This window comes from Schistocerca cancellata, chromosome 1 (assembly GCF_023864275.1).
Source record: "Schistocerca cancellata isolate TAMUIC-IGC-003103 chromosome 1, iqSchCanc2.1, whole genome shotgun sequence".
Lineage (NCBI taxonomy): Eukaryota > Metazoa > Arthropoda > Insecta > Orthoptera > Acrididae > Schistocerca > Schistocerca cancellata.
The window spans coordinates 986,434,793-986,462,269 of NC_064626.1; the positions used below are offsets into that span (position 1 = coordinate 986,434,793).

General features: G+C 41.5%; 1 protein-coding gene across 4 annotated transcripts in view; it reads left to right on the forward strand.

Annotated features, from left to right (window-relative positions):
• The window catches only part of LOC126088528 (large proline-rich protein BAG6-like), a 252,186-nt gene that overhangs the window by 156,387 nt on the left and 68,322 nt on the right, over nt 1-27,477 (forward strand). For all 4 annotated transcript variants that reach the window (XM_049906697.1, XM_049906721.1, XM_049906715.1 and 1 more), the window contains one exon: nt 18,361-18,405. In XM_049906697.1, coding sequence (XP_049762654.1) covers nt 18,361-18,405 — 45 coding nt within the window. The remainder of the gene's footprint in view (nt 1-18,360; nt 18,406-27,477) is intronic.

Genomic DNA, 27,477 nt, shown 5'->3' on the forward strand with positions numbered 1-27,477 from the left:
TGCTTGAAATCAATTAGTTGATGAGTCCTGATCTAATGCCAATACTATGTAGGTGATCGGAGAATTTTCTGTGATGGTAACACACCGTAATTATTGTCATATTGTTTTGCTGCATATCCGAGCCACAACCTCACCTCTACTGTCACTGTTTTATCACTAAAAGTGAAGTCTTCAAAGGTTTTCTTTGAGTTCTTGAAATGGGTGTAAATCGGATGTGGCCAAGTCGGAAATGTATGGAGGATGAACGATGGCAACAAACCCAAGGCATCTGATTGTTGCAGATATCATAACGCACATGTGTGGTCTGGCATTGTCATGATGAGGGAGAGGATGCTCCATGCATAGACAGTTAGAAATTGAATTACAGCACACTGTTTGTCATGCACCAACATAGTTATGTTATCCAATGCCATGTTATATGCTACAGTTAGGAGTCCTCTTTATGCAGAAGCTTCCAACTTGTGTGAATGGTGCATGGAAGTCAACAGAGTTACTTGCTTGATGAGTAATACCTCAATCAATATTGAGAACAGAATAAAAAATTCAGCAGCATTTCTTTTTAACACACCCAACAATTGAAAATCCAGGCTAGAATAACAATATTATGAAAAGGATAGATAGCTACTCACCATGTCATGGAGATAATGAGCTGCAGACAGGCACAGCAAAAAAATATAATGGAAACTCCAGGAAGGAATATCAACCGTGCAGGAAAAGATAGATTGCTACTTACTGTAAACAAGACACGTCGAGTTGCTGACAGGCATGATTAAAAGACACTCACATGTGGCTTTTGGCAACAGCTTTCTTTATTACACACACAAAAGCACACCTCACGCACACGTCCGCCAATTCCAGTATCTTGGCCCGGAATGCAACATCGTGTGGGGTGCAAGCAGCAATCTGGAGGTGGTGGAGAAGGGGAAGAGATAATAGTGTTTGGGTCAGGAGAGAGACGAACGCTGTCTGTTGGAGTGTGCATGGACGAGACTCAAACAGGCACAGTGTCAGGAGTTTGTGGGGAAAATAAGGAACAAAAAATGAGAAGAGCGAGGAAAGATGGGTGGATGCATTGGCAGAGGGCTACAAATAAATAGGGTGGTAGACAAGGATGGGGAGGAGATGATAGGACGGGGGTAAAACTGTTGGGTGGGGGCTGTGGGGACAGTATGTTAGTGTAGGTTGAGGCCAGGATAATTAGGGAAGCATCCAGATGGCTCAGGTAGTGAAATAGCCATTGAGATAAAATGTGTTACGTTTAGCTGCATGTTGTGCCACAGGGTGATCTACTCTGCTCTTCGCCACAGTTTGGTGGTGGCTGTTCATACTGGTGGACAGCTGGTAGGTAGTCATACCAATATAAAAAGCTGTGCAATGATTGCAACAGAGCTGGTAAATGACACGGCTGCTTTAACAGGTGGCCTGGCCCCGGATTAGGTAGGATAACCTGTGACAGAACTGGAATAGGAAGTGCTGGGTGGGTGGATTGCACAGGTTTTGCACCTGGGTCTTCCACAGGGATATGATCCTTGTGGCAGAGGGTTGGGATTGGGAGTGGCATAGGAATGGACTAGGATGTTGTAGAGGTTGGGTGGGTGAAGGACCAACAATTAAGTAGGGGTGGGAAGTATCTCAGGTAGAATGTCCCTCATATCTCAGGTAGAATGTCCCTCATTTCAGGGCAAGATTATAGGTAATCAAAGACCTGGCGAAGGATGTGGTTTACTTGTTCCAGTCCAGGGTGGTACTGGGTGACGAAGGGGACACTCCTTCCCTCCACCACCAGGTTTTCTGAACTGTGCGGATGGGAATTATCCTTACAACACATTCTCTGCTCTGTTAATTATCCTGGCATCATCCTACAGTAACTATCCCCACACCCTCTACCCAACAGTTTCTACCCCATGTCCTATCATCTCATCACCATTCTTGCCTCCCACCTGTTTATTTGTAGCCCTCTGCCAGTTTCCACTCCCTATGTCCTATCATCTCCTCCTCAATCTCATCTCCCACTCTGTTGATTTGCAGTCCTCTGCCAACACATTCACCTGTCTTTTCCCCCTCCTCTCATTTTTTGTTCCTTCCCCCTCGCCACCTCCCTTCCCCACAACACTGTGCATGTTGGAGTCTAGTCCCGGCACACTCTACCAGGCAGCATTAGTCTCTCTCCCCATCTGTACACTACTCTCTCTTCCCCTTCCCCTTCAGATTGCTGCTTGCATCCCATGTGATGCTACATTCTGGACAAAGGTGCTGGTGTTGGCAGTCATGTGTACATGAGGTGTGTGTGTGTGTGTGTGTGTGTGTGTGTGTGTGTGTGCGTGCGTGCGTGCGTGCGTGCGTGCGTGCGTGCGTGTGTGTAGAGTCTCACACACACACACACACACACACACACACACACACACACACACACACACACAAAATCGGTCTCTGGCCACTAAGGCAAGACCGCAAGTAGCAGCACGCGATAGGAATCTGGATGTAGAGGGTAAGGGGGAGGCTGTGGTGGGGAGGGGTACAATAAATTGTTGCTTGTGGGTGGTTCAGAAACATGGTGGGGAGAGGGTAGGATAACTAGGTGCAGTCAGAAGATTAGGCAGAGAACTGTGGGAGTGGGGGGAGCAGGAAAGGAGAGAAGTAAGAAGACTGTAGGTGGAATGGAAGGCAGTGTAGTGCTAGAGTGGGAACAGGAAAAGGGATAGGTGGCTGAAGAACAGTTACTAAAGAAGGTTGAGGCCAGAGAGGTTACAGGTACATAGCATGTATCACAGGGAGAGTTCCCACCTGCGCTACTCACAATAGATGGGGTTGATAGGAAGGATCCAGATGGCAAAGGCTGTGAATCTGTCGTTGAAGAGAAGAATGTTCTGATGGGTATCATACTCAGCTACTGGTTGGTGCAGCTATTTCTTGGCCACAGTGTGTTGGTGACCATTCATGTGGGCAGACAGCTTGTTGGTAGTCATGCCCACGTAGAATGCAGTACAGTGGTTGCAGCTCAGCTTGTAGATTGCATGGCTACTTTCACAGCAACCCTGCCATTGATAGGGTTGGTGATGTTTGTGACCAGACTGGAATAGGATGGATGTATGGGACAAGTCTTGCACCTAGGTGTGTGACAGGAATATGAGCCATGAAGCAAGGGGAATGGGAGCAGGGATGAAGTAGGGGTGAACAGGGATGTTGTGTAGGTTCACTGGACAGCAGAACACCACTATGGGAGGGCTGTGAAGTGTAATGGGGAGGGCATACCTCATTTCAGGGCATGACAAGAGGTGGTCAAAACCCTGGCAGATTTTGTGATTCAGTCGCTCCAGACATAGGTGGTACTGAGTCATGAGGGGAATGCCTCTCTGTGGCTGGACAGTGGGACTTTCGGGGCGGGAGGGACTGTAGAGAAATGGCATGGGACATAAGCAAAAGGGGAAAAAGGTATTGAGGCTCCGAAGGAATGTAGATAGGTTGTTCTCACCCTCGCCCTCAATCCAAATCACAAAGGTGTCATCAGTGAATCTGAACCAGGTGAGGGGTTCGGGATTCTGCGTGGTGTAATGGGGAGGGCATACCTCATTTCAGGGCATGACAAGAGGTGGTCAAAACCCTGGCAGATTTTGTGATTCAGTCGCTCCAGACATAGGTGGTACTGAGTCATGAGGGGAATGCCTCTCTGTGGCTGGACAGTGGGACTTTCGGGGCGGGAGGGACTGTAGAGAAATGGCATGGGACATAAGCAAAAGGGGAAAAAGGTATTGAGGCTCCGAAGGAATGTAGATAGGTTGTTCTCACCCTCGCCCTCAATCCAAATCACAAAGGTGTCATCAGTGAATCTGAACCAGGTGAGGGGTTCGGGATTCTGCGTGGTGCTTCTAGATAGCTCTTGAGTAGGCTGGCATAGGATGATGCTATGCATGTGTCCATTGCCATACCATAGGTTTATAGATAGGTGATAAGGGATGTTAGTGTAAAGGGAGGTGCCATCAGTAGTGGTGAACAGCACACCGTATGGTGAAGAAACAGGAACTGCGTAGAATCTGTGGAGGAAGTGGTTGATATCTTTTATGTAGGAGGGTAGGATGTGGGTAATAGGCTGAAGGTGTTGGTGTACGAGAGCAACTGGTCACAATGAGATCAAACATAAAAATAACTGAAAAGACTACAATTTGGGTTCAAGGTCGGTGGATGGATATGTATGAAGAAAGGGGACAGTAGATGTGACTAGTTTAGGTGAGGTTGGTATTTGCGAACTGGAATGAGAGGAAAGAAAGAGTGAGGGTTGGGAAGGGGGTCTGTAGGATCCGATTATACAAGCCTGTGTGGCATATGTAGGTATGGAAGTACAACGTGAAAATATGCTGGAGCGATGCAGGAACAGTTTTCCTCAGGTTTCGTCGTGTTTCCACACACTTCATCCAGCCTGTCCTTATCGTAATTTTTCCCACTTATGTTTGTGATTTTTTTAATGTGTTTCTGCATTAGCTGTTCAATTTTATGCATTTTTATCCTCCACCATATATACTTGCTCCTTCCATCTGCACCAACACAGAAAAGTTCCTTATCCATAGTCAGAACCCAGTCCCACATAATGTTACTGCACTGTTGCCTAGCTCATAGAGTCCCCCCAAAATGGCCTTGCCATCAAATTACTTGTCTCCGGCTGCAACTCCCCCTGCCACACTGACCTCCACCTGTTCAGATTCCACCAGTTCTTAATCTTAACCCTCTTCCCGCAAAACAATGTAAATTGGGCCCAAACCTTCTTGCAATACCTCCTCTCCAGCTACAAAATTTTGCTGTACAATCTCAAATTCCTCTATCCCATCTACCACATCAAAACTGTTGCTCTCCAGGAACTATATCAGCATGAACACCACCACCTCAAAAACTCTCCAACCTCCTCCTGCCTTGGACTACCACTATCCACTACCTTTACAACAGCTTTCGAATGTCCTTGCATCCCCTCATAGCTGACAAACCCTGCCTCGTAGACCTAATACATTACCACACCCTCAAAGACTCACTTCCACCACCATTCAGAATCCAGAACCTAAACAGACCCAAAACAGTCATGAACCTATCCTCCAAAAGCTTCAGTCCCACAGAAGTATCAGTCTTGTCCAGAGGCCTTACCTATTGCCCCACTCCCAAATTCAATCATGCCGGGCTTCTCTCTTTCTTCCAGTTACTACAGTGGAAACAATTTTTTGTCACCGCTCTACCACACAGACTTGACCCAAAACCTATGTTTTACCCTGCTTGACTCAGTTCACTCCTTCATCAATTGTCACACACCCTTACTGCCCCCAGATCACCCTGCTAGCTTTACAGAATTTCTTAACCTTGAACCTTGCCTCATCATCATTCCCCAAATCCCTCAACATGCAAGCCAAACTTTCATCCACAGAAAGAAATGCAATATACAACCTAAAAACTGATCCTGACCTTATAATCCTGCCTGCTGACAAAGGCTCCACCACTGAGGTTTCAAACCACAAGGATTAGCTGGCAGAAGGACTCCGCCAGCTATCAGACTCGTCCACCTGCGAACCCTGACACATTGACGCCATTCCAGAAATCAAACAGGATCTCCAGTCTCTCCTTAAATTCTCTGGCCCATTCCAGAACCTCCCCCTCTCCCTCTCCCTCACCCTCGCCCCTACCCTCCCCCTCTCCCCCTCCCACCATCCCACCCTCTTCTCCCACCCTCTTCTCCCACCCTCTTCTCCCACCCTCTTCTCCCACCCTCTTCTCCCACCCTTGCTGCTATTGAACACATTACCTTTCCAAACCTACAACCCCCTTCCTTGTCACCATGATCAACTGTGTCCTCGCCCACAATTACTTTACCTTTGAGAAGATCATCAACAAACCAATCTGTGATACAGCAGTGAGCACCATCCTATGCCAACCTATTCATGGGCCATCTAGAGGAATCTGACGTAACCACCCAGAATCCCAAATCCCTTACCTGGTTCAGATCCCTTGATGACATCTTCATGATCTGTATTGAAGGTGAACGCACTATCCACATTCAGTCTCTGCAAGTCCATCTTTTTACAAGATGGTTGCAGGACTTGGCTGTTCAATATAAAATGTCATATTAAAAGACCTAAATTTCCAGTTTCATTGTATTTGTGCTACCTGTTTCAGGATTACATTATGCCATCTTCAGCCCATTGACTGGTGTGTAGGAAGAATCCACCTCTTGTACAATTGACATAGGGGCCAGTATATAGTCACTTCTTAACACAGTATCCTTCAGTTACCACTTGCAGATAGTCTGGCCGAAAGCTGACCTCTTTAGTGGTTTTTCAGCACACACTCGTACTTGTGATCAGGTAGTGTGGTTCCATTGCTCTATACTATCATTTGATGTAAGTACTCATTAATATGATCCCAAAAGTTACTTCAGATAATTCTTCCCTTCTACTATTTGTGCCCATATAGAGGAACTCTAGGTTACTCTCTGACAGATATTCAAGAAGGTACCCACATCTGTCATTGTTGTCACTACTACTCCATGCCAGGATATAGGCACTGACAACACAACTACCTAGCAGTTGTTCATTCAGCTGCAAGCAGCTGTCTTCTAGTCTCCATGTTTTTGGGGATGGAGGAGCACTGTCTTCATGAAGAAGATATGCTGAGGCCAATACTATTTCCCTTATGTTCTCTTCCTTACACCATTTCAATCTGATGACCAGTAAGACCCTAGACTTAAGTTCCCCCATCAGCATGAAAGTGATTCCATTGTTAACGTAAATGCATGTGCTATTGTTTTTTTCAGACTACTCAGGTAAATCAATTTAACCTCCACTTCCCCCAAGGCTCAACGCCTCTTTTATGCAAGTAGTGTAGCTGGATCAGGGCCACATTCACCTTGTCTTCCCAGAAGGCAAATCAAGGCAGTGGTTGCCCACTTTGTAGTAGGCTTGTCTGCAACACATCCAGCTGTCAACTTGCCCCGTTATCACCTAGATGTCTTTGATCACCCTGACAGTCAGCTGCCCTAACCCTAAATACGGTTTTATCTTGCTATCGCATTGCCTTCAGAAACTTCTTTCCAGCCTTGTGGTTAATGGTCCTCGAGTCCTCTGTTGAGACTTTCATGTTCTTGTGCCGTACTTTGTCTAACAGGATACCAAGATTGATATTTTTGTGGTCTTGAGTAGTCCTGCTGCTGTCTTGACTAGCAACTTCACCTCAGTCAACAGAAATATGTTGGGCATCATCTCCTTCAGCCAATCCATCGTCTCCACCCCCTCACAGACAAAGACCAAAGCACCCTTATCCAGATGGACCCTCCTTAATATCAGGCTGTATTTTTTTTTTTTTTTGTTTTTTATTTTTTTTTCCAAGTAGCCTCTCCAGCTGTGAGGTGATATTAGCAAGAAGGTAGCAGCTTTTAGATAACTGCCATCCTAAAAACTGAAACTGCAGTACTATAGCTCCAATACCCTGTTTCTTGCCTTGGCTTTTTCTGGATGCATGTCTCCTGTGAACTGGGAGTAGCTGACTCCTCCTCATTATCTTGCTGTCTGTCTTAGAAGTAGAAGAGATCTGTTTAAAAACCCCTTTCACTTTGAAACAATCTTATCTTGTGGCTAAAGACGTTTTAATCCTCGTCATTTGTTCTTAGGGAGCCATTCCTTTACTTTCTTAACTGTTTCTTCTGTAAGAAGTTTCTTCCTCTGTGCCTCAGACACATCTGTAATTTTAGTCTGGTCCATCTTCTTGCATATTGTCCCTCTCCCAACACAGTTGTGGAAACAGCTTCCATCTGCCTAGTGCTCAGTGTCTGGGTGTTTGAGGTATGTTGAACTTCAAGTCCCACAGTCTTTTGTTTTTCTTCTGTGTTCCCCATTTTGTTTCCACAAGAATGGGGGGGGGGGTTACATATTGGTCCACACCAGCACAGCCCTGCACTGGTGTTAGGTAATTACTCAGGGAGGTTGCCTTCACCCAGTTGTTCCATCTGATACACATTTTCATGTCAATTAGATGGCTCAAGATAGTTTCCCCATCACATCTGAAAGGTGCTACATTTACGTAGGGTCAAACTCCCCAGACAGAAGTAAAAGCACTTATGAGGGGATACAATGTTTTAATTATCACCTTGAAAAAGTCAAGCTGTGGCTATGAAACTTGGTCCTCTACGTGCAGTAAAACACTGCATTAATAATTAATTAGCTTTAGTTCTCTCTGTTCTGAAATTCCATACAGTATTCATGATGGTAAAGTGAGAATGAGGGACAGAAAAGGTGAGCTCTAATTTGTTGTTTTACAGAATTCCTGCTTTTAGCAAAATTTCATCAGTCCAGATGAAATTGCCATGAGAACTTAATCGCCAAAACCCAATTTTAACAAACACTGCTTTAAGGAATAAATGCTAAAAAGTTTGCAAATGGATACCCAGCTATGACAAGATTCCTAACAAGCCAGAAAGTTTGTGGCTATTCCTTTCGTTTTCGGACAAGATGCTTTAAATTGCTGACAGAAAATTAGTCACTAATTCACATTAATTCTTATTGCCAATAAATAGGTAGTCTTTTTTAGTCGATCGTTTTGAACAAATGCAGATTCTCTCATGTTGTTCACGTGGTTTGACATCATAGAAAACACTGCTAAGCATGCAAATTGATCACATGTTGTTCACGTGGTTTGACATAATAGAAAACACTGCTAAGCATGCAAAATTGATCACGTTGTGTTTCTTTATGGTAACCTCCTTATAAACAGTGTATCAAACTGTTGAATGTACATGGAAGTTTTTTGTAGTTATGGCCAGCAAAAGAAAAAGCTGAAGATTCTGCAGAAGCTGAAATTTATTCATGAATACAAAGACAATTGGAAAGTTAAACTCAACAAAATGGCAAAAAAATAAGATTTGGCCCCACTTCTTTGTGCGGTGCATACTGAAAAGTAAGGGTACTGTTCTGAATGCAGCAGTTAATGATCCAACTGTATTAAAAAGGGAGAACATTCATGCTTAATTGTTAAAAGGTGTCTAAGCATCTTCGATGTAATTGCACAGTTAACCATTCAAAATCTGTGCATCCGTCTGAACTGATGGTGTATAGACTACATCCAGTTTTAGTTTGTTCTCTCTGTTCTGGCATGCCATACACTGTTCATGATGCTAAAGTGAGAATGGTAGACAGAAAAGGAGAGCTTCAATTTGTTGTTTGGTTGCACCTGTTTCTTTAATTCTTTCTGAAGCAGATCGAGGGTTGTTTGTTTTCTTCTCTGTAATACATCATCATGAGTGATGATATGTTACCACATCATATGTGGGGTGCCTTTCTCAGGAGGATTACAGAATCATCCTATTAAATCCTAAAGCCCAATTTCTCCCATGAGGTAGTGATGGCAGCAGGTGAGGTTCAGACTGATAATTGTGTGTTTACTAGGGGAAAGTGTTCAGTTTAATATTGGTGAAGTCCAATCTTTCACACAGACCAAGAGCCTGCCTGAAATGCACACTTCTCTCTGGTAATTGTGCAGTTTGATGTTCACACATGGCATAAAGCACAATAAGCTGTGCATCTAAACTGAAGATTTGTAAGCCTATTAAGGAACAAGAAACCATCCTCTTACTGACAGAATGGCTTCTGGAAACGTTCTCATAAGTGGAGATTTACTATAGGGGAAGGTCCGAGAAATCGCACCAAAGTGCAGCATTGAAGGTTTCAGTACGTCAGGTGGCTGACGGGACTCCTTGGGGGAAAAAAGAATGCCATAACCTTTCTTCTAAAAATTTAAGTGGTGAAAATAGGGCAGCTGATGTGAAAAGTATTGAATGTCAGATGAATAATATTTTCCCACAGCTGATAATTGATGAGCCCAGGAATATTTTTGGTGCTGATGGAATTGGAGTCTTTTATAATTTACTTCTTCCCAAAATAGGGAAAATGTCATGAAGGGAAATAGAAAGGAAGAACGATGATCCTGCTGTCTGTTATTAATGATAGTGGTGAAAGTTGCCACTACTAATAATGGGAAAATTTTAAACTCCCACCTGATTTAAAAATTCTACAGTACAGTTGCAGGGGTAACAGTGTGAATGATTGACTGATCTGACCTTGTAACATCAACGAAAATGGCCTTGCTGTGCTGCTACTAAGAACAGCTGAAAGCAAGGGGAAATTACAGCCCTATTTTTTCCTGAGGGCATACAGCTCTACTGAAGTGTTTCTAGCCATCTTTTTCATTGTGCCTACCTGAGACTCAATGCGTCCTTGATGTGGTGAGTAGCAATCTGTCCTTTCCACATTGCAATCTGTCCTTTTTGTATTGTTTTACTCCATCCTAGATTTTCCACTGTAAGATTTTGTTAGCAAAACCTAGTTTACTGTTGAAATTTCTATGTAGTTTCTTCAGAGTTCAAATTCCAAGACTCGTGTAGCAGGAAGAGAGATCATTCTTAATATTTTTTGAATATTTTTAGCATGGTGCAGCAGAGTCAGCAGCTGTAAAATGTAATTATGTTAACTTTCAGCCTCCAATTGCATAAGCAATTACCTAGGTTTCAGCTATAAGAATGTAGCTTTCTTCAGAAATGTCACAATATAAAATTAAAATTAAAACATGCCAGATATTGGCCTTGTCAGACTTAAAATGATACTACTACAGTACATAATCATAAGACCGTGTAACTTCCACTAATGTTTTGCCAATAGGCGACACAAACGGGCCAGACAGGTGGTCCGCAGGTGCTGAGTCGTAACTAGGTGCTACAGGCAGCAACACAGCAAGCTCACCTGGTGGTCGCATGTGGAGTAGTTGTTGTGGTCTTCAGTCCTGAGACTGGTTTGATGTAGCTCTCCATGCTACTCTATCCCGTGCAAGCTTCTTCATCTCCCAGTACCTACCGCAACCTACATCCTTCTGAATCTGCTTAGTGTATTCATCTCTTGGTCTCCCTCTACGATTTTTACCCTCCACGCTGCCCTCCAATACTAAATTGGTGATCCCTTGATGCCTCGGAACATGTCCTACCAACCGATCCCTTCTTCTAGTCAAGTTGTGCCACAAACTTCTCTTCTCCCCAATCCTATTCAATACTTCCTCATTAGTTATGTGATCTACCCATCTAATCTTCAGCATTCTTCTGTAGCACCACATTTCGATAGCTTCTATTCTCTTCTTGTCCAAACTATTTATCGTCCATGTTTCACTTCCATACATGGCTACACTCCATACAAATACTTTCAAAAATGACTTCCTGACACTTAAATCTATACTCGATGTTAACAAATTTCTCTTCTTCAGAAACTCTTTCCTTGCCATTGCCAGTCTACATTTTATATCCTCTCTACTTCGACCATCATTTTGCTGCCCAAATAGCAAAACTCCTTTACTACTTTAAGTGTCTCATTTCCTAATCTAATTCCCTCAGCATCACCTGACTTAATTCGACTACATTTCATTATCCTCGTTTTGCTTTTGTTGATGTTCATCTTATATCCTCCTTTCAAGACACTATCCATTCCGTTCAACTGCTCTCCCAAGTCCTTTGCTGTCTCTGACAGAATTACAATGTCATCGGCAAACCTCAAGTTTTTATTTCTTCTCCATGGATTTTAATACCTACTCCGAATTTTTCTTTTGTTTCCTTTGCTGCTTGCTCAATATACAGATTGAATAACATCGGGGAGAGACTACAACCCTGTCTCACTCCCTTCCCAACCACTGCTTCCCTTTCATGTCCCTCGACTCTTATAACTGCCATCTGGTTTCTGTACAAATTGTAAATAGCCTTTCGCTCCCTGTATTTTACCCCTGCCACCTTCAGAATTTGAAAGAGAGTATTCCAGTCAACATTGTCAAAAGCTTTCTCTAAGTCTACAAATGTTAGAAACGTCGGTTTGCCCTTCCTTAATCTAGCTTCTAAGATAAGTCGTAAGGTCAGTATTGCCTCACGTGTTTCAACATTTCTATGAAATCCAAACTGATCTTCCCCGAGGTCGGCTTCTACCAGTTTTTCCATTCGTCTGTAAAGAATTCACGTTAGTATTTTGCAGCTGTGATTTATTAAGCTGACAGTTGGGTAATTTTCACATCTGTCAACACCTGCTTTCTTTGGGATTGGAATTATGGGGCCTTGTTTAGACTCAGGTCTTTCAGTGCTGTATCAAACTCTTCATGCAATATCATATCTCCCATATCATCTTTATCTACATCCGCTTCCATTTCCATAATATTGTGCTCAGGTACATCGCCCTTGTATAGACCCTCTATATACTCCTTCCACCTTTCTGCTTTCCCTTCTTTGCTTAGAGCTGGGTTTCCATCTAAGCTCTTGATATTCATGCAAGTGGTTCTCTTATCTCCAAAGGTCTTTTTAATTTTCCTGTAGGCAGTATCTATCTTACCCCTAGTGAGATAAACCTCACCATCCTTACATTTGTCCTCTAGCCATCCCTGCTTAGCAATGTTGCACTTCCTGTCGATCTCATTTTTGAGGCGTTTGTATTCCTTTTTGCCTGCTTCATTTACTGCATTTTTATATTTTCTCCTTTTATCAGTTAAATTCAATATATCTTCTGTTACCCAAGGATTTCTACAAGCCCTCGTCTTTTTACCTACTTGATCCTCTGCTGCCTTCACTACTTCATCCCTCAGAGCTACCCATTCTTCTTCTTCTTCTTCTGTATTTCTTTCCCCCATTCCTGTCAATTGTTCCCTTATGCTCTCCCTGAAACTCTGTACAACCTCTGGTTTAGTCAGTTTATCCAGGTCCCATCTCCCTAAATTCTGACCTCTTTGCAGTTTCTTCAGTTTTAATCTACAGATCATAACCAATAGATTGTGGTCAGAGTCCACATCTGCTCCTGGAAATGTCTTACAATTTAAAAGCTGGTTCCGAAATCTCTGTCTTACCATTATATAATCTATCTGATACCTTTTAGTATCTCCAGGATTCTTCCATGTATACAACCTTCTTTTATGGTTCTTGAACCAAGTGTTAGCTATGATTAACTTATGCTGTTTGCAAAAATTCTACCAGGCGGCTTTCTCTTTCATTTCTTAGCCCCAATCCATATTCACCTACTACATTTCCTTCTCTCCCTTTTCCTACTACCAAATTCCAGTCACCCATGGCTATTAAATTTTCGTCACCCTTCACTATCTGAATAATTTCTTTTATTTCATCATACATTTCTTCAATTTCTTCGTCATCTGCACAGCTAGTTGGCATATAAACTTGTACTACTGTAGTAGGCATGCGCTTCGTGTCTATCTTGGCCACAATAATGCGTTCACTATGATGTTTGTAGTAGCTTACCCACATTCCTATTTTCCTATTCATTATTAAACCTACTCCTGCATTACCCCTATTTGATTTTGTGTTTATAACCCTGTAGTCACCTGACCAGAAGTCTTGTTCCTCCTCCCACCGAACTTCACTAATTCCCACTATATCTAACTTTAACCTATCCATTTCCCTTTTTAAATTTTCTAGCCTACCTGCCCGATTAAGGGATCTGACATTCCACGCTCCAGTCTGTAGAACACCAGTTTTCTTTCTCCTGATAACGACATCCTCTTGAGTAGTCCCCGCCCGGAGATCCAAATGGGGGTCTATTTTACCTCCGGAATGTTTTACCCAAGAGGACGCCATCATCATTTAACCATACAGTAAAGCTGCATGCCCTCGGGAAAAATTACGGCCGTAGTTTCCCCTTGCTTTCAGCTGTTCGCAGTACCAGCACAGCAAGGTCGATTTGGTTAGTGTTACAAGGCCAGATCAGTCAATCATCCAGACTGTTGCCCTTGCAACTATTGAAAAGGCTGCTGCCCCCCTTTCAGGAACCACACGTTTGTCTGGCCTCTCAACAGATACCCCTCTGTTGTGGTTGCACCTACGGTACGGCTATCAGTACCGCTGAGGCATGCAAGCCTCCCCACCAATGGCAAGGTCCATGGTTCATGGGGTTTATTACAATAGTTCGGACTATTAATGACATTAAAACCCTAAGTCACTGAAATTACTGTTCCATAAAAGATAAGACATATACCAAGTGTACTGTACATAAGTAAGAATAAACATTAATTGGTAACATTATTTGTTACAGCAGCTAAAATGTTACTGGCAAATAAACCATAATAACTGAAGTTACAGTTCTATGAGGTAAATGACATTGTATACTGTAAAAGAACCTTTTTAATATGAAAAGGCCATAAGTTAAGGTTAACAGTGCCTGAAATGTGTGAAACTTAGCTAAGAACTGACAACTGTGAATGATAATAAGGACAATTGTCTCATAAAGGTTAGCGATTAGATATACAATATGTGATCAGCAATTAATACATAAGAAAACCAGTAGGCTGTATGTCATAGCCAGCTACTAACGTAGGTAGATGGTCATATAAAGTTATATGCAGACTTTATGAAGCTCTTAAATATAAGCACACCATTTGATGTATAACAAATTGTGAAATAGCATTGAACATTGGTTAGTGTATTAAATATGCAGTGTATAATCTGGAAATGCCTGAAGCCTGAAGCTACTGATAAGAACAAAAAGGCTGTACGTCGTAGCCAGGTATTGGCGTGGGTAATAAGCAGTATACAGTATTAGATTTAACGGGTTAATAAGTAGTATGTAGGGATGTACCACAACACTAGTCACTATAGACAGTTAAAAGAATTCATGTGTATGCAATCTTTATGAAGCTCAAAATTAGAGATACACCATTTGACATGTATCAATTATAAAAAAAGCCTTAAACTTACAGAAAATAACAATGATTATGTGTATGTAAACATGAATATAAATAGGGCATTGGCATCGGGCGGCATAGAAAGTCACGTATCATCATGGTAGAGCGAAGCAAGGCCTGAAACCCTTCGTAGAAGGAATTGCAGTTGAAAAATAAAAACTTCTTCGAAGGATTTCAGCCCTTGCTTCATCTACCATGATGATGCGGGACTTTCTATGCTGCCCGATGCCAATGCCCTATTTATATTCATGTTTACATACACATAATCATTGTTATTTTCTGTAAGTTTAAGGCTTTTTTATAATTGATATATGTCAAATGGTGTATCTCTAATTTTGAGCTTCATAAAGATTGCATACACATGAATTCTTATAACTGCCTTTATAATGACTTGTGGTGTGGTACGTACCTACGTACTACTTATTAACCTGTTAAATCTAATACTGTATACTGCTTATTACCTACGCCAATACCTGGCTACAACATACAGCCTATTTGTTCTTATTAGTTGCTTCGGGTATTTCCCTATTATACACTGCATATTTAATACACTAACCTATGTTCAATGATATTTCACAATTTGTTATACATCAGTTGGCGTATTTATATTTAAGAGCTTCATAAAGTGTGCATATAACTCCACTGGCTATAATGTCTTTATAATGTTTTGTGGCGTTGCACGCACCTATTATCCGATAAATCCATTACTTTATTTGATCATCTACCTATGTTAGTAGCTGGCTATGACATACAGCCTACTTCAAAGAACTGTAACTTCAGTTATTATGGTTTATTTGCCAGTGACACTTTTAGCTACTGTAGCAAATAATGTTGTCAATTAATGTTTATTCTTATTTATGTACAGTACACTTGGTATATGTCTTATCTTTTATGTAACAGTAATTTCAGTGACTTAATGTTTTAGTGCCATTAATAGTCCGAACTATTGTAATAAACTCGGTTAACATTTTCTGGTTTTAAGTCAGTATTACTCCGCATGCACATGTGCCCGACCACCAGCTGAGCACGTTGCCCCGCGGTGCCCAGTTACGGCTCAGCGCCCACAGCCCACCTGTCTGGCCCATTAGTAGAAATGACAGTCTTACGGCTGTGTACTGTAGTACTAACATTTTAAGTTTGATAAGGCCAATATCTAGCATGTCTTAATTTTATATTGTGACATTTCTGAAGAAGGCTACATTATAACCGAAACCTAGGTGAAGTTTCTTTGCTTATGCAACTGGAGGCTAAAAGTTAACATAATTCTTAATATTGACAGATATCATGCACACAAAAAGGTGGTGACATTCTTTGGGAATATTTATGTTGTGTTTCTTGCTTTTAACTGTGCAACTGATTTGCAGGCTGTACACCTGTTTCTTAATGCTTTCACAGGCCTTGTGGGATATACTTCCCACTAAATGTATATCTTTATAGTGTTTAAGGGAATATGTGTTACCAAATCTGTACACTCCTGGCATCTAGTGGCAGTCCACTGCACCAGCTGTAGTTTCTGCTTGGTGTGAAATATATTCCAGGACTGTGGGAATTTTTTATCCCACCAAACAACGGTGTTTTAATGGTTATTAGGAAGTATGGTTACAACAAAAGTAGTTTCTGGAAGGGGCTTCGGAAGTATACTTACCACAAAATCAATCTGTCATTTGTGGTCATTGGGAAGCATACTTATCTCCAACTTAGGGGTATCCCAAAGCTTTTGAGAATACAATCTTACCACCCCTGTCTTTGCCCAACATATTGTGGTAGTACATTGCACCAAGTGTATGAAAATTACTACAATCTGTTTCTGTTTGTTGTGGGATCACTATTGTTGTCAGAAAACATTGCTTCGCTCCTCCAGTATACATTAATGTGACGTATATCAGCTCATACCTTTATTTTGTGATAGTTTCAAGGATTGTTTTCACATAGTGGTAAGTAAATTTTATTACAAAAGGGAAGTGGGAAATTCATTTACCTCCATAGTTTTAATATCTCACAAAGGTGCTGTAGTGATATATGCACAAATAGTGTTTGGCCCTAAATCACAGAAATTAAATTATCAAAAAAGTGAACAAAGTCAGTTGATCACAATTAGGATAGCAAAAAAATTATTTTCGCTTAGTTGCTGAAAAAAATGCGTCCGTGAAGGGGTTAAAGCTAAGTACAGACTGACTGTTCTGCAGAGATTAATTTCGTTCCCTCAAAGTATGTAATGAGAATGAATATTCTGTGGGCTGTTCACATGTTCATTGCTGCCTGGAATGCTTTGACCTATTCCCCATATCATATGATGATGCATTGTTTCCATACATTTACACCATCTTACCATGGATTGTTGCAGTGTTGTTCCCATTCAGGCAGAAAAAGAATCACAGCAGAATTCTCCACTGTATAAATGGGCTGTGCTATTTTGTTTTGCCTCCTGTAGCTGCTCACTACAGCACTGTGGTTTAAATGTTTGAGGAGAATGAGAACAGAAACTATTTGGACAAATCTTGGGAATGCAATACCCTTACATTAACTAAATCCTGGCAGAGTGGAAATACATCATTACAAATGACCGAAAATCATAGTGTCTCATATATGTCCATGAAGATTCATGAAACAGATATGTCACTAAAACATCACTAATTATTTAGAGAAATGAGTACAGGAAAAATAGCTAGTTTATCTACCAAAGGACAGTATTGTTGATAGTGTTCCAATGTGCTGTCAAATTAATATGTTTAATTGATTGTAAAATAACAGTGTATCATTTAGCAAAAATAGAAGTACAAATTATTTGAGCTGATTCAGTCGTTGGGAAAAAGAGATACTTCTTTGACAAACTGTAAAGCCATGGGTACGCAGTTTTCTGTGTAGTTCCTTGTGTGTGTGAACTATATGCTACAAAGACTGCTTGACTAAAAATTAAAAGAAAGAACAGATAACATTTCACTGAAGTAGCTTTAAAAGTGACACAGTACAACATTGTACCTGTGACTTCAACTGACAGGGAGAAATTTGAAGAACCTGTAAGAAAAAACAGGATGATAATCTAATACCACCACATGAAGAATTACATATACCTGATCTCTCTTTAAAATTTCTTCAAGAATACTTTGCAAGAATAAAAAGTAACTAGTGTGACCAGAAACTCCTCACTATTTGTGTGTGCTTCAGTGAAAGTTCAATGAATGGTCTTTAGAGAGATGGTAGAATGTCTTGAAGTCATGTGAAAAATTCTATACTAATTAGTAGCAAAAAACTGTTTTACACCCCACACACGTGCGTGCGCGTGTGCGTGTAAGTTGCATATGGAAAATCATACATCACTGCTTATTCCAGTGATAGATTTCTAATATGATGGAGATATTTTTGTGATATAGGGCATGTGTTTTTATATCATTTGATTTTTCCAAAACGCCTAATAAAACAATTTTGTTTAAAACATGTAAATTGTGATTTACTAGTATTTATTTTATTGCCGACTGAGCCTTCTTTGGGTAGACCAGTGTGTTGTTGCCTGAAGATGATATAAAAAGCTAAAAAACGTTTTGCATTAAAAAAAGTTAGCACTCTCACTCTTTGTGCACTAAAAAAATTTGTTTTCTGTGTAAACTTAAATTTATACACTTTCTTTTTCCCCCCCAGGTACCACCACTCTCCAATTTTCCAAATCTGATGCAAGCTTTCCAGGTATGTGCTGCAACTTGTTTAGAGCATTCAAATGTTAATTATTCTGTCATAAGCCATCTGGAAAATGTAAATTGTCTAAAAAACAATGAAGTCCATTACAAAACAACTGAATGCATCAATTTTGGTTGGAACTGCGAGCTACTGAAAATCTGAGTGTTTATGTAGTGGGCTACAAATATTGTAAATTTGCGTTTGGGCACACATAGATGGCTTTTGTGCAAGAAAAGAAAAAGAGACTCACAAAACACTTTTTTTCCTCTCATTACGGATCATAAACAGATGTTGGCAGATGAGGATCAGAGGAAGGTGGAAACAGGAAAGGATTCAGTTATTTTTTAGAGGGGATTGGAGGGAGGGGGCAGAGAGGATAGATGTTGTGGAAAGGAACATTTAACACCTCCAGTAATACATTTCTGGGACTAATACGAACAAGTGATCTCTGGTTGGTTGATGACTGTCCATAAATGTGTAGCCAAAATTGGTGAAATATATAAATAAAAATATAATGAAGCAATTATCTGAAATTTCATTTTTTTGCTATAAAATATAAGGTCACAGGCAAGCTAGCCAAATATGTATGTTAATTCTCAATCGGTTCACTTCTGCTACAAAGTACTGAGGTAAAAGTGTTGCCTCAAGCATTTACGTCTGGAATGGGATGCACAATTCATTATAATATACTTTTCCACATGTTCTGTTGCTGTGAGTAGTCTTCTGTCTCATAATATACTTTTATAAATAGAGAAAGATATCTCAGCATTGCAAGAAGACAACAGTGCATATTTATGCAAAGGGATTGTACTAAGAATAATATTCTCCGTGGGTTCTACAATTCCACCATTAAATAAGCAAGGCAAAAATCAAGATTTGAGTATCCAGGATTCTTCTTCAGCACAAATTGCAGTTCAGTGGAAACTAAGCCACCCACTTCATGCAGTATGACACTGGCCTTCTGAACTGCAGCCTCAGAGTACAACTTGCTCGCAGTTAGGTTAGCAGTGAAATGGTCTACAGAATCTGTCATCTTATCAATAGAAATGGTCTACAGCATCTGTCATCTTATCAATAGAAATTCATATAGGTAATTTGCCTGCCAGCCTTGATTTTTTAATAAATCAACGTAGTGGGAATCCAAAGTTCTCCCAGAGAGTGGATTTGTCAAGAATGTTACGGTTGAAGTATTTCTGTAAGAAAGTTTAAATTCAGGAACCTGAAGCTTGTTCCAAGGTAGGTTACCTTCAACCAATGCAAAACACAAGTCTCTGCATAATTCACTATTAGATGATGTAGGCTGTTCCCGTAAGTGTGTGTGTGTGTGTGTGTGTGTCTCTGTGTGTGTGTGTGTGTGTGTGTGTGTGTGTGTGTGTGTGTCTCTGTGTGTGTGTGTGTGTGTGTGTGTGTGTGTAGAGATCCCATTTGTTTGAAGAAATCCATTGTTTGTTCCTAATATGTAGTTTGCTTTGTAAATGTTGTTCAGTTTGGGATTTCATCGTACATCCTGTACGTTTATCACAAGTTTGGCAGAGGACTATTTTACCATCAGTTGTTAAAGCACTGTCAATAGAAATGGGTGTTTCCAGCTTTGATGACAAGCGAAGGTGTAACCTGTGCCATGGTTAGCTTAAATGCGACTGACTTTTCCACATTGTGAAGCATTTGAGAACAAGAAAGGCAACTGCTTTAATGAGTCATTGTCATTTGCTTCAAACTTTTACAATATAGCAGACTCCTTGCCATATTCAGGCGTCTCTGATGACTCTGTGGTATCTGCTAGGTTCAGGCATCCCTGACGGCTGAGTGATATCTGCTGAGTGCTTAAATACTGTTTTCACAGTCTTGTTGTTTAGACTTGTAAATGAAGAAATTTATGCTACAGTATCCACATACCTTGTGCATTTTTCCAATCATTGTCACCAGTTTGATTCAGTACCTCTTCAACTGGTATACAATCTACCTGTCTAACATTCAGCATTCGTTGTTGTTGTCAGCGGCATTTTCTCAGATGTTCTGCAGATATTTGCAATTTCATTTTTGCAGTGTGTAGGAGGAGATAGCCCAAACAAATACTGCTCATCACATCTTTCATGTGATGCCCAGTGCTGATGGAATCGGTTGTTTCCCATTATAAACAAAATTATTTTTGAAGTGGTACTCCATCAAACCTACACAATATCATTGTCCATTCTCACTGCACCCACTCCCAGTCTCTTGCCACATGGCTCATAACCCTGCAATATACAGGGTGTCCCACTAAAACCTCCCCGATTTCAAGGACCCAGGAGAGGAAAACCACAGTAGATACTACAATGAAAAATGCACCACATTGTAGAGCATCTCAAAAAATTTATATTCCTGCGTCAGAAGCGCCAAGTGTAGTCTCCAGAGTTCAGCATGGTCGCATGAAGTAAAAATGGCGACTCCACAGCAGCTCACACAAGCAGTAATGTGGTTTGCAGAAACAAAATCAACGATTACTGTGCAAGCAAGTTATAATCATATGTATGAATGTGATCCATCTGAGGTTAAAACAATTAAGGAATGGTGTAGGAAGTTTCTGGCAACAGAAAGTGTTCTGAAACATTCTAGTGGTGCATGTTACGGAGTTTCAGAAGAGACAGTGGAGGACATCAGATACACATTTCTCAGAAGCCCACATAAGTCAATTTGTCTAGCATGTAGGCAACTTGATGTACCTCAATTAACATTGCATTGTGTAGTTCCCCAGCGTCATCGTGTGTGTGCTTACAAAGTGCAAATCCTGCAACATCTAACTCCAAACGACAACCCATGCCGACAATTTGCTGCGGATATGTTGCAGCGTATTGATATGGTTGCCAGCTTATTGATATGGTTGCCAGCTTCCTGGAAAGATGTTTATTCTCAGACAAGGCAACATTTCATCTATCAGGAAGGATTAATAGGCATAATTTATTTTTTATTTATTTATTTATTTATTTATTTATTGTTCCGTGGGACCAAATTAAGGAGAAGTCTCCATGGTCATGGAACGAGTCAATACATGAAATTATAACACCATATTAGAAACAGATAAAATGAAATACAAAAAAAACATATTCAGGTGACAAGTCCTAAGTTTAAATGAAGACAATCAACAATGTAACACTGGAATTTGCTTAATTTTTTAGCTCTTCCAGGAGCTCCTCGACAGAATAGGAGGAGTGAGCCATGAGGAAACTCTTCAGTTTAGACTTAAAAGAGTTTGGGCTACTGCTAAGATTTTTGAGTTCTTGTGGTAGCTTATTGAAAATGGATGCAGCAGAATACTGCACTCCTTTCTGCACAAGAGTCAAGGAAGTGCATTCTACATGCAGATTTGATTTCTGCCTAGTATTAACTGAGTGAAAGCTGCTAACTCTTGGGAATAGGCTAATATTGCTAACAACAAACGACATTAAAGAAAATATATACTGTGATTTAGCATCAAATTATTTTCCACAAGCCACGAACTTATTTCATGAACTACATTATTTGTTACTGTTTCAATATTACACACAAGATCCTTCACTATCAAGCTGGTGTCATCAGCAAACAGAAATATTTTTGAATCACCTGTAATACTAGAAGGCATATCATTTATATAATTAAGAAACAGCAGTGGCCCCAGCACCGACCCTTGGGGAACGCCCCACTTAACAGTGCCCCATTGGGACTGAACATCACTACCACTCTCAATATTGCGGAGAATTACCCTCTGCTTTCTGTTCTTAAAGTAAGAGGCGAACCAATTGTAAGCTACTCCCCTTACTCCATAATGGTCCAACCTCTGCAGTAATATTTTGTGGTCAACACAGTCAAAAGCCTTCGTTAAATCAAAGAAAACACCTAGCGTTCGCAACCTTTTATTTAATCCATCCAAAACCTCACAGAGAAAAGAGAATACAGCATTTTCAGTTGTTAAACCATTTCTAAAACCAAACTGAACATTTGACAGCTAATTATGTGAATTTAAATGCTCCAGTAACCTTGTATATACAACCTTCTCGATAACTTTAGCAAACACCGATGGCATAGAAACAGGTCTAAAATTGTCAGCATTATCAATGTCTCCCTTTTTATAAAGTGGCTTCACTACCGAGTATTTTAATCGGTCAGGAAACCGACCACTCCTAAAGGAAATACTGGGCTAACATACATAGAACAATACTTCAATATTCTGCTAGATACCCCGTCATATCCATGAGAGTTCTCGGTCTTCAGAGATTTAATTAATAACTCAATCTCCCTCTAGTCAGTATCATGGAGAAGCATTTCAGGTAACAGTCTCTGACAATTTTTTCTAAGAGCGCTATATGATTCCCTGTTGGGACTAGGTTTCTATTTAGTTCACCTGCTATATTCAGAAAGTGATTATTAAATACTGCACATATATGCGACTTATCAGTAACACGGACATTCCCACTACGCACTGATTCTACACTCCTGGAAATTGAAATAAGAACACCGTGAATTCATTGTCCCAGGAAGGGGAAACTTTATTGACACATTCCTGGGGTCAGATACATCACATGATCACACTGACAGAACGACAGGCACATAGACACAGGCAACAGAGCATGCACAATGTCGGCACTAGTACAGTGTATATCCACCTTTCGCAGCAATGCAGGCTGCTATTCTCCCATGGAGACGATCGTAGCCAAACATGCTCAATGGGGGACAGATCCGGAGATCTTGCTGGCCAGGGTAGTTGACTTACACCTTCTAGAGCACGTTGGGTGGCACGGGATACATGCGGACGTGCATTGTCCTGTTGGAACAGCAAGTTCCCTTGCCGGTCTAGGAATGGTAGAACGATGGGTTCGATGACGGTTTGGATGTACCGTGCACTATTCAGTGTCCCCTCGACGATCACCAGTGGTGTACGGCCAGTGTAGGAGATCGCTCCCCACACCATGATGCCGGGTGTTGGCCCTGTGTGCCTCGGTCGTATGCAGTCCTGATTGTGGCGCTCACCTGCACGGCGCCAAACACGCATACGACCATCATTGGCACCAAGGCAGAAGCGACTCTCATCGCTGAAGACGACACGTCTCCATTCGTCCCTCCATTCACGCCTGTTGCGACACCACTGGAGGCGGGCTGCACAATGTTGGGGCGTGAGCGGAAGACGGCCTAACGGTGTGCGGGACCGTAGCCCAGCTTCATGCAGACGGTTGCGAATGGTCCTCGCCGAAACCCCAGGAGCAACAGTGTCCCTAATTTGCTGGGAAGTGGCGGTGCGGTCCCCTACGGCACTGCGTAGGATCCTACGGTCTTGGCGTGCATCCGTGCGTCGCTGCGGTCCGGTCCCAGGTTGACGGGCACGTGCACCTTCCGCCGACCACTGGCGACAACATCGATGTACAGTGGAGACCTCACGCCCCACGTGTTGAGCAATTCGGCGGTACGTCCACCCGGCCTCCCGCATGCCCACTATACGCCCTCGCTCAAAGTCCGTCAACTGCACATACGGTTCACGTCCACGCTGTCGCGGCATGCTACCAGTGTTAAAGACTGCGATGGAGCTCCGTATGCCACGGCAAACTGGCTGACACTGACGGCGGCGGTGCACAAATGCTGCGCAGCTAGCGCCATTCGACGGCCAACACCGCGGTTCCTGGTGTGTCCGCTGTGCCGTGCGTGTGATCATTGCTTGTACAGCCCTCTCGCAGTGTCCGGAGCAAAGACCAGCAACTTCCTTTACGACTGACCATATGGTTTTAATTTTATCCTGAGACTTAGCTATTCTATCTGCATACCACATACTTTTTGCCTTCCTAATAACATTTTTAAGCACCTTACAATACTGTTTGTAATGGGCTGCTGCATTTAGATTTTGACTGTTTCTAACGTTTTGATATAATTGCCACTTTGTTCTACAAGATATTCTTATCCCTCTAGTCAGCCACCCAGGCTGCCTGTTTGTGCTAGTACCCTGTTTTAAACGTTCTAACGGAAAGCAACTTTCAAAGAGCATGAGAAAAGCATTATATTTATCGTCTACTGTATCAGCGCTATAAACATCTTGCCACTCTTGTTCCTTTATAAGGTTTACAAAGGTCTCTACAGCAACCGGATCAGCTTTCCTGAACAGCTGATGGCTATATTTAACACGTGTTGCAGCATAAAGTTAAAATTTGCGCATCATGATCTGAAAGGCCATTCACCTTTTTGCTAACAGAATGCCCTTCTAGTAATGAGGAATGAACAAAAATGTTGTCTATGGTTGTTCTACTGTTCCCTTGTACTCTCGTTGGAAAGAATACCGTTTGCATAAGATTATATGAATTAAAGAGGTCTACCAGCATCCACTTTCTTGCACAATCACTTATACAATTAATATTGAAGTCACCACATATAACTAACTTTTTGTATTTCCTATAAAGTGAACCAAGAACCTCCTCTAGCTTTAGCAAAAATGCTGTGAAATCGGAGTCTGGGGATCTATAAATAACAACAGTTGTAAGTTTAGCTCCGTAAAATTTAACCACACCTGCACAACATTCAAACACCTTTTCAGTGCAGTACTTTGAAACATAAATTGACTCAAATGCGATGCCGTTTTTCACATACATGGCTACTCCCCCACACCGCAAAGAGCTCCTCGAAAAGCAGCCAGCCAACCTGTATCCTGGTAAAGGAAGCCTCTGAATTATCTCCTTATTTAAGAAGTGTTCAGATATACCAATAATTTCAGTCAACATCTATAAGCAGTTCACTAACTTTATCTCTAATACCTTGTATATTTTGATGAAATATACTAATTCCCTCATTACTCGGATACCTAAGCTTTATCAAAAGTGATTCCCTTGTTAGAGAGACTTCCCTTAAGCAGGAATACCTATCAGCTGACTTCAATCTAAAAAAGGTGCAGCTCTAACTCCCACTACTGCAGGAATTTTCCCATGAGTGATCCCACCAACCCCACCTATGCTGTCACCTATAAGCTTTGCCAACCTCCCCTTCCCATACCTGTTGAGGTGCAGGCCGTGTCTAGCGAAACCCGTCCTGCTAATAGACTCCACCAACACCACTGAAATGTGACCCATGCTTTCTGTCATCAGCGCACCCCCAAGTCTCATGTTATTACGCCTGACGGCTGTATTAAGATGAGGCCGATCGTGACGCTGAAACAGTTCCACGAAATGCACATTCGTGTTGCCATTCTGAGTGGCTATCTTTTCCAGGTCACCATCTATGTTATACTCCCCATCCCTATCAATACTATTACCAGCTCCACCCACAATCACTACCTGATCCTCTTTAGTAAAATCCCTACATAACCCCCCTATGTTAACAGTCACCTGAGCCAACCCTGCATTAGGCTTCACAATGCTGGTGACCTGGTACTCACTCCCCAGCACTTCCTGCAACTGCTGGCCTACACCTCTGCCATGAGAACTACCTAACAGCAGAACCTTCTTCTTCATCTTCGACTTTGCAACTGTTCTAGGCACAGTAACTAATGAGGTCTGCTGCATACTTCCTACATCTACAGCTACTAGAGATTCCTCTCCACTAGACTCTGACAGTTGGTCATATCTATTGTAAACACCTATAGTAAAACTATCTGAAAATCTTCTCCTAGCAGATCTCTTGCCAACAGCCAGCTCCCATTCCCCAACCCCCTTCTCCCTCCTCATCCTATCTAGCTCCTCCTGTGCGTTTTTCAACTTCACCTGAAGGGCACAGATCTTACTCTCCTGCTCCTCTATCAATTTACTCTTGCTACATAACCTGCAGTTCCAGGAGAGGATCTCATCAGAATGCCCACTGGCTTCCCCACTGCATTCCCCCCAGTGAAAATATTTCGAACAAGTCTCACACCGCAATCCACTACTCACGAACCTACGGCAAAGCCCACACTTCTCACTCATGGTAAAATTTTACTTTTTCTAAGTTCCGCTACTACAATAAGAAGATGCTAAAAACATGACTACAATAATCACAAACTTACTCTACAAGGGAAGTAACTACTATTATTAACAGTATTAATAAACAACAAATGTGAATATAACAAAAGACTAATACAGAAAGAGAAACGTCTAATGACACAGTAACGAAGCTGTAAACAGTTCCCAAAAGGTTGTTCTGAAATTATTTCACCAGAAAACGCCAAGAACACCGGTTGAAGACTACTAAAGTTCCTAAATAAACCACTATGCACAAACAATTAATTAGTACTTAGCTTTCGAAGCGCCGCTACAGCTGCAACTGGTCAGCGCGGAATGTAAACACAGGCAAGAGGTTAAGTTGCTCGATATGAAACACTCACAAATATCAGGTCACAACACAAGAAAGGCAGATGTGAATGAAGAAACCACTAATACGTCACTTATATAGTAAATATTATCACAAAAACCGTTAAAATATGTACCTGAAACTTAAAAATATATGAAAACTTAGAGAGCGATCTCACACGCAGTCACTCGCTTATGACGTCACACCAATGTGCATAATGTTCAGATTTGGGGTTCGCATAATCCGCAGGTTGTCATTGAGCATGTTCACGATAGCCCTAAACTAAACGTCTGGTGTGGACTAATGCATGACAGGATTGTTGGACCGTTCTTATTTGCGGAACAAACAGTGAATGGATCAGTGTATCTCGACATGTTGGAGCAGTTTGTGTACCCTCAGATAAGACTTGCAACCCAACATAATTTTTCAATAAGATGGGGCTCCGCTGCATTGGTCAATGGCTCTTCACAAGTCCCTGGATAATAAATTTCCCAATTGTTGGGTAAGACGCGGAGGACCCATTGCCTGGCCACCACGTTCACCCGACATTACATCGCTTGCTTTCTTCATGTGGGGATTCATGAAGGACCGCATGTATGTGACCAATGTAGACAATATTCCTACATTGCGACATCGTATCACTAATGCGATTACAACAATAACAGAGAAAATGTTACAAAGAACTTGGCAAGAAATTGAATATACACACTCTATTCTTCATGCTACAAATGGTTCACATGTAGAGGTGTATTGACGATAAATTAATAAATTCTTTGAGATGCTCTACAATGTGGTGCACTTTTCATTGTCTCATCTTGTTTGTGTTTGTGT